The 13,101-nt window shown below is 46.1% G+C and overlaps 1 protein-coding gene across 4 annotated transcripts in view; it reads right to left on the bottom strand.

The window, feature by feature from the left end:
* The window catches only part of LOC121569920 (dnaJ homolog subfamily C member 13), a 55,949-nt gene that overhangs the window by 12,790 nt on the left and 30,058 nt on the right, over positions 1-13,101 (bottom strand). For 3 of the 4 annotated variants that reach the window (XR_006001400.2, XM_041881257.2, XM_041881260.2), the window contains exons 19-35: positions 12,829-12,924; positions 12,540-12,680; positions 11,279-11,296; positions 10,554-10,636; positions 10,165-10,318; positions 9,959-10,062; positions 9,641-9,800; positions 9,384-9,548; positions 9,093-9,197; positions 2,430-2,632; positions 2,213-2,297; positions 1,798-1,952; positions 1,474-1,674; positions 1,134-1,335; positions 842-957; positions 659-737; positions 347-482 (exon numbers count right to left, since the gene is read on the bottom strand). Coding sequence is in view for 3 of the 4 variants with exons in the window: in XM_041881257.2 (XP_041737191.1) it covers positions 347-482; positions 659-737; positions 842-957; positions 1,134-1,335; positions 1,474-1,674; positions 1,798-1,952; positions 2,213-2,297; positions 2,430-2,632; positions 9,093-9,197; positions 9,384-9,548; positions 9,641-9,800; positions 9,959-10,062; positions 10,165-10,318; positions 10,554-10,636; positions 11,279-11,296; positions 12,540-12,680; positions 12,829-12,924 (2,203 nt within the window). In the remaining variant the exon portion in view is untranslated. The remainder of the gene's footprint in view (positions 1-346; positions 483-658; positions 738-841; positions 958-1,133; positions 1,336-1,473; positions 1,675-1,797; positions 1,953-2,212; positions 2,298-2,429; positions 2,633-9,092; positions 9,198-9,383; positions 9,549-9,640; positions 9,801-9,958; positions 10,063-10,164; positions 10,319-10,553; positions 10,637-11,278; positions 11,297-12,539; positions 12,681-12,828; positions 12,925-13,101) is intronic. The other variant, XM_041881261.2, reaches the window with a different exon arrangement.

Here is a 13,101-nt window from a genome sequence, read left to right as displayed (position 1 = left end):
AAGTATCAAAAGTGTCAAAAAGTAAACACTACTGGAGACACCTTGCAGTTTTGGAGACAGCGTCACGTTTGCTAGCAAAGAGATTTGCGGTGGCTAATGACCCAGACGCTTAGCAAACCAGCCGATTTTTTAAATATTTTTTTTATACAGCTAGTTAGCAATTGCTCCTACACTCTTTTGCTAGCTACAGCAACACTGCCACGTCAATATCATGCCTCCAAAAATGATGGTGTCTCTAATTGTGTTTACATTTAGCGATTGTGACGCACCTTCCATGTGTATTCACTTTTGATGCGTATAACATAACTACAGACAGTGGAGAAAACTGCGAGTATTAGTGCCAGACCTTGTTTGTGTCTGTTGAAGAGGATGCTCTGGGCTTTGAGAATGAGGATGATGTTCTCGGGGTCGGGGCCGTCGATGATGCGGGACGACTTGGTGCACAGGAACTCATAGGCCTTGTTGACCTTCTCAAACATATCCTGAACACACAGAGACAGTTATTAACACACACCCCTCTGAACAATGAAGGTAATGCGTCAAGACAGGGATGGAAAACTCCTCAAACTCGGATGATGTCTGTGTCCCAAATGGCACCTAATTCCCTATATAGTGCACTACGTAGGAAATAGGGTGCAGAAATGGTGACGTAACGTACCCTGCCCTCTGGGTTCTTGTCCGGATGGTACTTCTGGGCCAGTCTGAAGTAGGCCTTCCTGATCTTACTCTCCTCGTGTCTGTGGAGAAACCAAAATCAAACATATTCCATATACAGAGTACCGATAGACCTCTTGTAGAGGAGAGGGAGAAGCTTCTTCTTTATGTTTGCAAGGCCACTTACTGTCCCTGTCCCTTGGGCAGGTTGAGGACTTCGTAGGCGTCGTCCACAGACATGGAGGGAGGCTTCTTCTCCACCTCCCTCTTCCAGGCCTCCAGGGTGTCTTTCAGCAGCTTCACCTGCAGGTGGCAGACAACAACACAGAGCACTATTAACAGTCTCCATCTCGCTCATACACTAACACCTTTCATACACACTTTCACTTCAAGCAACTTCAAATCAACCTTTCACAAGCCCCTTCTCTCAAGACTCACACAGTCAATACCCCCCCCACACATACAGACATTGAACATACGGGCTCTCGGATGGGCCAGTTGGGGAAGCGGTTGGCGTCACACAGGTGTCGGAGGTAGTAGATGTTGCAGAAGAGCTCGTTCTCCAGCTGGGGGAAGCTGACTACAGGGATGGGGCAGTACTGGTAGAGGGCCCGTGTGTTGCTGTACAGCCGTGGGCTGAAGTCAGCCAGGTGGGTCGCAATTTTCTCAATCATCATCCGCCTGGAGGGGGGCAGGGGGGATGACACACACATCAGACACACAAACCAACACACAAGAGGTAGATGTAGACAAACTTATAGAAAAATCTTCTTCAAAACAATTGTTAGACCTCCCCCCAGACAGACAGCTTGTGTCTACCTCATCTCGCTGCTCCAGATAGCCTCCGGCGTGTCAAACTCTCCCAGGAAGATCTCAGAGAAGCGTTCTGCCTCGTAGTTCTCCAGGTAACACACCATGGCCTCAGGCAGCACCGGCCCCAGCACACTGCGCTGGACGATATCTGTACCTTTGGCCTCCTCTGACTTGAAGGCCTGCTTCAGGTGACAGTACTTCAGGAACCTAAAGAAAAACACAAGATGTGACAGAGTCCAAACGCACAACTTAAAAGACCTATCTGAAGAGCAAAGTGTTAGTGCGCATGTGTGTGTATGACATGCGTGTGTGTACATGTGCATCTCGGACCTGGCCACAGGCAGCACGTTGGAGCCGGTGTACATCATGATGAAGAAGAAGATGCCGGTGAGGTAGAGGCGCTGCAGGTTGGGGTTATCCTGCATCACCAGGTACAGCACGTTGGCCACCTTCTCCACTAGGATGGGGTCAAAGGTCAGTAGAAGCTGATTGGAGAAGGGAACAGAAAACATGACATTTGCTCAATTTTTTAAATATATTTTTTTATCCAGCTCACTTTTAATGTTGATTCCAACAATTGAATGGATCTTATTTGACCAACGTTTTGGTCTCAAGCAACCTTCATCAGGGTATTTTTTATATAGGGAGGTGAAGAGAGGAAATATTACACATTTGACCTTTATTTAACCAGGAAGTCCCATTGAGGTAGGAAGGATAGACCTAATAATAGGCTGGTTCTGCTCACCTGGACAATGTGAGGGAGGCAGGTGTTGTCGCTGACCATTCTCTTGATCTTGGGTAAGGGACGAATAATGGCATTGTCCTGGTCCCTGGGGAAAGACAGACACATTTTCACATTTTCAACTTTGTGTCAGCAAAAGAGAGAGAGGGGGATGGTCGAGTGAGAGAGAAGAAAGAGACAGTTAAAAAAAAAGAGTTATAACTGAGGATCTTCTCCCTACCTGCTGGGGTAGTAGGAGCACATGGTGATGAGCATATTGAGGATGAGCGTGGCCAGGTCCGTCTCGTTCATCACCGCCTGTCCACTGGCCAGCAGGCACCACTTGAGCTGCGGGATGGCCTGCAGGGGGCGCCAGCCATCCATGCCCTGGGCCCAGCACCGCGTCTTGGCCGTTAGCACGCCCTTGCTCCAGAACTCCTGCATCTGATGGGCGAAATGTGGATATCTTCAGTCATCAAGATAGCATACTTACGGATAGTTCACCGATGTTACAAAATGAACATTGTCTTGGATACCAAAAAAGACCTAATCAATGGCACTGGATCAAGAGAAACAGACCTATTGGGGTAGAGCAGAGTTCCCCAACTGGGGGCCCGCGGGCCAAATATGGCAATATTATTTGGCCCCCCAAAGCAATTATGAATATTTTTTTCATTAAATAAAATGATCTTGGACCTGAGATGCAAAAAGTCCCAAATGCAATGTCCCAAGAAGGAAGTGACCCTACCTAAATAATGCAAAAGTTACATTTTAACTTAATTAATGAGGAGTGAGAATGCAGGAGACAGTCAACTAATAAAGCAGGCAGCGGACCATTTGTGGTGCTGAAACGTAAAGCTGCAACCGCAGCGCAATCAACATCACGCTATCGAGCAAGAGCATATTGGATTTTCTGCCGGAATCACTGAATCACTGGACCTTAACACCAGATCATCGCAAGTAGCTAGCTGCAACCAAATGGCTGTTGTCGTTGTTGGCTAATCACCACTGTCCTGAAGCTAACCCCAGTTAGCCTTGAGCTAGCCTCGAGCCAGGCCCATCTCCCGGCTATCTACCTCTCTGTCAACCGGACGGGACCTCCTAGTGTTGACACGGAGCCCCGCCGATCCATCACGACTGGTCTGCCGACGTAATCGTCTGATGTGGTTTCAACAGGCTTCCCGTTGCGACGACCACGAAGAACCATCTGCTAGCCCCGGCCCGCTAGCACACGCAATCAACAGCCGTCCCTCCAGCTCGCCTGTAGCGTAGCAGCCACTGAACTGCTCCCGGACTTACTTATTGCTGTTCACCGGACCTTATGATCACTCAGCTACACAGCTGATGCCTGCTGGACTGTTCCTTTATACGGTAACCCATCCTGTTGATCTGTTTAGCCTCAGCTCAAAATTTCGTCGCCATTACCAGCTGTTGTCTTAGCTCTCTCGAATAACACCTGTGACTGCTTTATGCCTATCTCCCATGTCAATATGCCTTGCCTATTGCTATTTCGGTTAGTTCTAACTATACTTTTTCAATGTAGAGCCCCCAGTCCTGCTCAACCTGTCTCAGATAGATACTTTGTCCCACCCCCCACACACGCGGAGACCGGCTCAATCGGTGCCTCCAGTGATGCTATCTCTTTCATCTTTACCCAACGCTTAGGTTTACCTCCACTGTACTCATATCCTTCCATATCCTTGTCTGTACATAATGCCCTGAATCTATTCCGGAAATCGCCCCCTTTTTTTCTCTGTACCCAACGCACTAGAAGACCAGGTTTCTTGCATGTTAACATCAGAAGCCATCTCCCTAAGTTTGAGTTATTCACTGCGTTAGCACACTCAGCCAAACCTGATGTTCTAGCAGTGTCTGAATCCTGGCTTAGGAAGGCCACCAAACATTCTGAAATGTCCATTCCCAACTACAACATTTTCCGTCTAGATAGAACTGCCAAAGGGGGCGGAGTTGCAATCTACTGTAGAGATAGCCTGCATAGCTCTATCATACTATCCAGGTCTGTGCCCAAACAGTTTGAGCTTCTACTTCTAAAAATCCACCTTTCCAGAAATAAGTCTCTCACTGTTGCTGCTTGCTACAGACCCCCCTCAGCCCTGAACACCATATGTGAATTGATTGCCCCCCATCTATCCTCAGAGTAGTATTGCTTGGTGACCTAAACTGGGATATGCTTAACACCCCGGCCGTCCTACAATCTAAACTAGATGCCCTCAATCTCACACAAATTATCAAGGAACCTACCAGGTACAACCCTAAATCCGTTAACATGGGCACTCTCATAGATATCATCCTGACTAATTTACCCTCTAAATACACCTCTGCTGTCTTTAACCAGGATCACTGCCTCATTGCCTGCGTCCGTAATGGGTCCGCGGTCAAACGACCACCCCTCATCACTGTCAAACGCTCCCTAAAACACTTCAGCGAGCAGGCCTTTCTAATTGACCTGTCCCGGGCATCCTGGATGGATATTGACCTCATTCCGTCAGTAGATGATGCCTGGTTATTCTTTAAAAGTGCTTTCCTCTCCATCTTAAATAAGCATGGCCCATTCAAAACATTCTGAACTAAGAACAGCCCCTGGTTCACCCCAGACTTGACTGCCCTTGACCAGCACAAAAACATCCTGTGGCGTACGGCATTAGCATCGAACAGCCCCCGCGATATGCAACTTTTCAGGGAAGTCAGGAACCAATATCCACAATCAGTTAGGAAAGCAAAGGCTAACTTTTTCAAACAGAAATTTGCATCCTGCAGTACTAACTCCAAAGAGTTTTGGGACACTGTAAAGTCCATGGAGAATAAGAGCACCTACTCCCAGCTGCCCACTGCACTGAGGCTAGGAAACACTGTCACTACCGATAAATCTACGATAATCAAACATTTCAACAAGCATTTTGCTACGGCTGGCCATGCTTTCCACCTGGCTACCCCTACCCCGGCCACCAGCTCTGCACCCTCCGCTGCAACTTGCCCATGCCCCCCCCCCGCTTCTCCTTCACCCAAATTCAGATAGCTGATGTTCTGAAAGAGCTGCAAAATCTGGACCACTACAAATCAGCTGGGCTAGACAATCTGGACTCTGTCAATCACCGCATTCTTATTGGCAGACTAAATAGCCTTGGTTTCTCAAATGACTGCCTCGCCTGGTTCACCAACTACTTCTCAGATAGAGTTCAATGTGTCAAATCGGAGGGCCTGTTGTCTGGACCTCTGGCAGTCTCTATGGAGGTGCCACAGGGTTCAATTCTCGGGCTGACTCTATTCTCTGTGTATATCAATGATGTCGCTCTTGCTGCTGGTGACTCTCAGATCCACCTCTACGCAGACGACACCATTTTGTATACATCTGGCCCTTCATTGGACACTGTGTTAACAAACCTCCGCTTCAATGGCCTCCAACTGCTCTTAAACGCTAGTAAAACTAAATGCATGCTCTTCAATCGAACGCTGCCTGCCCGACTAGAATCACTACTCTCGCCGGCTCTGACTTAGAATATGTGGACAACTACAAATACCTAGGTGTCTGGTTAGACTGTAAACTCTCCTTCCAGACTCACATTAAGCATCTCCAATCCAAAGTTAAATCTAGAATCGGCTTCCTATTTCGCAACAAAGCCTCCTTCACTCATGCTGCTAAACATGCCCTCGTAAAACTGACTATCCTACCGATCCTTGACTTCGGCGATGTCATTTACAAAATAGCTTCCAACACTCTACTCAGCAAATTGGATGTAGTCTATCACAGTGCCATCCGTTTTGTCACCAAAGCCCCATATACTACCCACCATTGTGACCTGTACGCTCTCGTTGGCTGGCCCTCACTACATATTTGTCGCCAAACCCACTGGCTCCAGGTCATCTATAAATCCCTTCTAGGCAAATCCCCGCCTTATCATAGCTCATTGGTCACCATAGCAACACCCACCCGTAGTATGCGTTCCAGCAGGTATTTCTCACTGGTCATCCCCAAAGCCAACACCTCCTTTGGTCGCCATTCCTTCCAGTTCTCTGCTGCAAATGACTGGAACGAACTGCAAAAATCTCTGAAGCTGGAGACACTTATCTCCCTCACTATCTTTAAGCATCAGTTGTCAGAGCAGCTTACCAATCACTGCACCTGTACACAGCCCATCTGTAATTAGCCCACCCAACTACCTCATCCCCATATTGTAATTTACATTGTTATTTATTTTGCTCATTTGCACCCCAGTATCTCTATCTGCACATCATCTTCTGCATATATCATTCCAGTGTTAATACTAAATTATAATTGTAATAATTTTAACACTATGGCCTATTTATTGCCTTACCTCCATAACTTACTACATTTGCACACACTGTATATAGATTTTCTATTGTGTTATTGGCTGTACGTTTTGTTTATTCCGCACTGCTTTGCTTTATCTTGGCCAGGTCGCAGTTGTAAAATAAAAAAGGCCTAATAGAAGTGGGATTTATTTATTAGGCCTACTTACAATTGCAACTGGCCAAAAAGGTTGCATCCTACATAAAACAATCATTTAAAGAAAAAAAGGCGATGTCTGTGTCTGAATGTCTGTATCGGGAGTCTCGGGATAACCTGCTACTGTAATGACAAAACAAAACAGAAAATACTGTCAGCATGAGACCTAAAATATCCCTGGATAACCACTAATAATAATCACAATAATGTCAGTAGCCTATGACTATTTATTAAATACTAAGTTACTTACTTAACGGGAAAGTTGCACAGTCCGCCCAGCTCAGTTTGAATTGCGGCCAGTTCCAGCGAGGGTATCGTTTTCTTAGCAAGAGAGGAGAATTCTCCACCTGGGCGGACTGTGAATGGATCACGTACAAACGCAATGATATCCTTGGTCACGCTGTAGTCTTCAAATCTGGTGGAGAAGTTGTCCCTCAGCTGCTAGATGAAATCTTCCATCTCTGACAATGCTGCGGCCTGGTCCCTCTGCCTGTCGTTTCTTCAGTGTGCTGAAGTGCAGTAGCCTTCCGGATGACAAGTCCAAATAGAACAACTCAAGCTTCTTAGTAAAGGCCTCAAGTTGTTCCACCATGTCCACGACTGCTGTCCCTCCTCCTTGTAACCGCAGATTTACCCGTTTAAGTGACAGAATATGTCAGCCAAAAAAGCAACAGAGAGGAATTCCTCAATTTCCAGAATACGAAGGCGGTCAACTGCTGCCCTCATTTGGCTTTTTCTGAGAAAATCCACAACCTGGTCATGTAGTTCACAGAATCGTTCTAGAGTTTTTCCTTTACTCAGCCAGCGCACGTCGTTGTGAAAGGAGATCATCGTGGGTGGCCGCCTCTGATTCTGTCACAAGCTTGCGGAAAATACGTTCTTGGGTGCGTGAGGTCTCCCTGACAAAGTTGATTATGCGCATTAGTTTATCCATCACATCTTTTAGCTCACTGTTTAGTCTGGCACACAGGCCACTCTTGATGGATGAGACAATGCAAGCCATTCATTTGTGGGGCAATTTCCTTCAACCTGCTGACCAGGCCCCTGTGTCTACTCACCATAGCAGGAGCCCTGTCGGTGACCACAAAGTTGACTTTTTCGAATGACAGGCCATGTTGCGTAAACAATTCTTCCAGCTTTGTGAATAGGATGTCCCCAGTGGTGTGTCCTTCGAGGGGAATCAGTGGCAGTAGCTCTTCTTTAAAGTCATTTCCATGAAAATAACGGACATATACACACAATTGTGCTACATCGGTGTTGTCAGTACTCTCATCACTAGCCAGGGAAAAATGCTCAGCCTGACTGAGCCCCTCCAGAACAATCCTATGCACATCATCCACCAGTGCATGGTGGTCCTCAGTAGCTCAGCTGGTAGAGCACGGCGCTTGTAACGCCAAGGTAGTGGGTTCGATCCCCGGGACCACCCATTCACAAAAAAATGTATGCACGCATGACTAAGTCGCTTTGGATAAAAGCATCTGCTAAATGGCATATTATTATTATTATAGTGCATGGACGCTGCGGCCGGCTGTTGACGCAGACAGGGGCACCTGTTTGACAGACGCAATTATGCTATCCATAGACTTGTCGGTAACCAATTCCTCCAAAACTGTCAACATGCACTTTTTAAATACCTCTGCATCTGTGAAGGGCATGTTGTGTTTGGTTAGAACCCAGGACGCTTTTAGGGAGGCACTTGTGACCTTCTGTTGTTGGGTCAGGCCACGAAGGAGGATTCTGCTGCTGTGTGTGTAGCTTACAGTTAGTGCTTAAATGTTTCTGCGTCGGGCCTCTGTCTGGAGCGGGAAGGCCACTTTGAAAGTACCATGCTTAGATTCATAAAGCCGTCTGAGATTGAATTCTTTGCAAAACAGCGACATTTTCATTGCAAATAAGACACAGTGGCTTGGCTTTGGAGAAAGGTGGTAAGATGAAGGCATATCTCTGTCCATTCTTCCCTGAAACTTCAATTTTTATTATCCACCTTTCTTTTGATACTTTTTGAGAGCAACATTTTCTCTTGCTATCAAGCTAATTGTTCTGAACAAATGTTGACATAAAAGTAGTGTAGACTACAGTAGGCTACGTAGACCTGTTTTTCCCCACCAATCAACGCACAGAGGAAAAACATACCTTTTTTATTTTTTATTTATGGAGACATTGGTGATTTTATGAGCTTAATCAGATCGAAATTATTATGTTATTGTCACTGAATTTATGATGTACTACGCAGATGTCTTAAATATTTTGTTCAATTTGTAGTGTAGGCCTATTAATTGTGCTAATATGATATGCTAATTATGTTCTGGCCCTCCGACTATTAGCTCAGAGAAAATGTGGCCCAAGGCCAAACCTAGTTGATGAACCCTGGGGTAGAGCTTAGCATCAGTCTTGGTTTTGCATTCAGTAGAAACGTACCTCTTCAAAGCTGAAGGGGCCCCTCCTCTCTTTGTCTGCGTTCCCAAAGTACCACTCCTTCTCGCTCTCCCTCTTCATGTCCGCCCCAGCCTCGATCACGTTGCTCTGACAGACAAAGACGTACGTTATTAACATGAAACCAGACAGACTGGCCTGTAATGGAAGCATATAGCTGTCGAAATTCTATTGGACTTCCGACAGCTATACGCTTCCATGGTCTGTAACTGTATCAAAACATAAAGAATATGCTACAATTTGGGTGGTTCAGACAGGGCAGTTGTAAAGACCTACCTGTAGTGGGACGGTGGCTCGGCTGGTGTGTAGGTGGGCCAGGGTGAGCAGGTCCACTAGGATACGGACTCCATTGGAGTCCATCACCTCCTTTACATTTTTCTTGTTGAGGATGAGTTTGTTAAGGAATAGGATCAGTCTGTCTCTTTCCAGTTTGTCTGTAGACTGTAAATACAGAGGGGGAGAGAGAGAGACTGTTACCATTACAAAACTGTCCCAACGGATCTCTGACAGTTTGTGTGTGCCACAGCACTGACCCGGTCCAGCATGCCCATGATGTACTTGGTGTCGGTGAAGGGGCCGATCTCCTCGCAGCACTTCCCATAGACGACAGTGAGAGCCTGCAGGCACAGGCACTTCATGGAGACTTTGGGGGTGAGCAAGAAACGGTGGTAGAGCTCATTGAAGAACTCGTACCTGAGCGAGAGCGAGAGGGAGGGAAATTGCTAAAGAAACTCTGGGGAAATGTAACAATTTGAACATTTTACTTTATCCTTTCGATTGGATTTAAGAGCAATATTCTCATTAGATGGGTTAGACATAGCTGATTGTGCTGTAGGTAGCTGATGTCTTACGATCTCTTGATGGCCCCCGACTCGTCCGTCTCATCCTCTTCCAGCAGCAGACGCAGGTAATAATCACCAATCTTAATCTCATCCGAAAGACACTCGTACTTCACCTGCAACACATACGCAAACACCCACCACAAGTCAGCTACCAATCCACACGATCAATCAATGATCATAATATAATATGGTCATAATTTGGTTTGACCCCTGACCTCAAACTCCTGGTGGTTCCAGGAGATGACGCTAGCGTTGCCCAGCTCGCGGTCCACGCCGAAGGCCCTCATCTCTCCCTCCAGAGCATCCCGCAGCTCCTCCCGCGTCTTCAGATTCCAGATGAGGTTGGACCGCGCGTGGTCCAACTGGAACCTAGGACACCGGAGAACCAGAGATGGAGATGGGACTACTTATCCAAAATCAAAATATTCACTTTTAATGCATGAATTGATTGATTGAATTTATTTTATCCTCTAAAGTAGAAGGCTGCTCCAACCTGAGAAACATTAAACATTTTGTATTTTTATATAGAGGATAAAACACAAAAGTCTATATTAGTAAGAGAGACAGTAAGGTGGCCATTTTGTGAGTAAGTGACCAAATGTACCTGTAGTAGAAGAGCTCCCAATTGGCTTCGATCTTGATCCTCTGTCTCCTCTTTCTCAGAACGACAGGTTTTTGGTTGGGATTCTGTAGTACAGCCAAGAACAATGGCAGTCACTACTACACTAGACCTTTCCAATGGTCAACTCTGCGTTGTTGGACAACTGCTCTACATGAGTGGATGATACGATGTGATTGGATGACTGCAGCTACGATGATTATGACACCACTAACACCAGCGTTCACAATAGCATGAATTGACTGGCACTCAGGCTATCAGGCCAATTTCCTGTCAATCATTGTCATGCCAAATTCTCATCTTTGGCTTGATAATGACAGCAATGGAGTTGGCAAGGGAACATATAGATCTTGATCTAGACAACGTTCAAGGTACAACAGAGTCAGGTATGGCATGTAGGTATGGGTTGGCATGTATTGAATGGCATGTATTTTATCTATCACAATGTTACAATATGTTTTTTTAACAAATACCTTTTTTACTGTATTAATGAATTCAAACGTTTAATGTCACTGACCACCAGGTGAAAAATACTGTCATGATAACAAACACCAACAAAAACACACAACCTTTGACATAAACCGTGACAAAAATCAAAATACAGAGATGGGATCCCACAACATGTGTTACATGAGCTCTAAAACTGACAGGTAAGAGTGGGAGGGGTCAAAAAGGAGGAAGAGGGGTTCCCATAGGTCAGTTCTACTTACCAGGTTATTTCTGTCCTGCTGCATTTGATTGACAGCAAAGAACAACAGACAAGAGGGGGAGGATGGGGCAAGAGACAACACAGAGAGATTATTGGTCCTCAGTCGGATCAAACAGAGATGCTTCTCAATGAAGTTAGAAGGTCAAAGGCAATCTGCATCATACAATCAAAATCTATATCGACAAAAACAGTAAGACAGCCTCCAGTCGCGATGACATAGGGGTTCATTATTTTACTGTATCATCAAATTAATAATAATGGAAAGGAAATCACAACGGTTGTAGTAGCGATTGTAGAGTGTGTGAGGTGATTGGTTCGCAGATAAAGGAAAGAAAGTTCAATTAAATGATTGATTTGAGCTGGAATCACCTTCACCCACAGTCAGCCCTCTAACAATAGTCTCGTTCAGAATCCAAGTTCCTGTTTATTTTGGTACTTAGACAAACCTTGTGTGGTGAGACAAAAACCCAGGAAAAACCCAGTGATGGTCATATAAAGTATAGGTGAACTTCGGTTTGTGGCAGCGTTGTGGCACAGTTGATTTAAAAGGAGATTTGATTAAAGATTTGTGCCAAACGAGAGGCGCAGCTGTGGCCCGTATAGCAAAGGAGAAGAGGGCAGAGAGAGTGTTTTCTGTTAATAACTGACCCGTTCAGATGGTCGGCTCTACTCAAGGACACACATTAGTCCTTTAAACAAGACATCTCTCATTTACCGTCTTGGCGACATTAACTGTTACTGTAAATGCTTGCATTTCATTCTGTCACCATAATGCACAGAATTTTACTCAGTGGCATCATTCATACCCTATGTTGCTCTAAGTAGAAGTCATAACTGCACCAAGAGTTTTAACATCAATCCCAGCAACACTACACTTCCAAGATCTCTGTGGATCCCTCTGACGCATACAAACGAGGGCAGACGCAACACAAAGCAAGCGGCGCATATCTGTTCAGCAGCGTCAAAAACAGCAAAGCAGAGGATTTGTTACAATGCGGTTCAGAACCCACTGGTTCCCAGAGTGTCTCCCCCATGGCAAAGCTGCAGGGTGATAGCGATGCTAGCCATGCTAACTGGTACTACAGTACCTGGACCAGTCCAGCAGATGGCTATGGAAGCAGTAGAGCTTGCAATACAACTCAGCACCAGCAGGAGGAGCAAGAGCCAGAGGAGCCGGAATGAGGGCGTCACCATTAGTGCTACTGGGCCAGAATGAAGCCCCTGAATGGGGGGAGAAAAGTGAGCAGTGAGTCCCTCCTCACCTCCTTCTGGGCGATACCCATCTTGTCCCTCCAGTGCATCAGCACGATGTCAGCCTTCTCCTTGGCAAACTTCTCCACCTCTTTGGCTGCCTTGCCCGCCACCCGCTGCCAGTCGGGCACCTTTTGCTGACCAAACTGGTCCTGTAAGGACCAGACAGGAAAAGGCCAGTCAGTAAAAAAATATATACAGTACTAATAACATCCAAGCATACATGCATTTCTAAAGGTACCACAACGGTGTATGGCGTGCGTAAAGGGGAATGTCATTATTGTCTCTACTGCAGATTACCGTGGCGATTTTGACATTGTCCCGGATGTGCATCCTGTCCACGTCTTTCTCCGGGACAGGATCAGGGCTGTCCAGGTACGCCAGCAGCCCCGTCGGCTGAGGGGAGAGAGAGATGGAGAGAAAGAAAGAGAGAGATGGAGAGACTGTACACTATCAAATTCCCTGCCTCTAATCGTATGGATGGTACACAAGTGAATTGCCTGAACACTAGGGTCGGGACGATACCAGTATTGCGATACTCCTTACCATCGTGGCAAGGAAACAAAACACGAA

Source organism: Coregonus clupeaformis, chromosome 7 (assembly GCF_020615455.1).
Source record: "Coregonus clupeaformis isolate EN_2021a chromosome 7, ASM2061545v1, whole genome shotgun sequence".
NCBI classification, from domain to species: Eukaryota; Metazoa; Chordata; class Actinopteri; order Salmoniformes; family Salmonidae; genus Coregonus; species Coregonus clupeaformis.
This window is presented reverse-complemented; position numbering and strand designations above follow the sequence as displayed.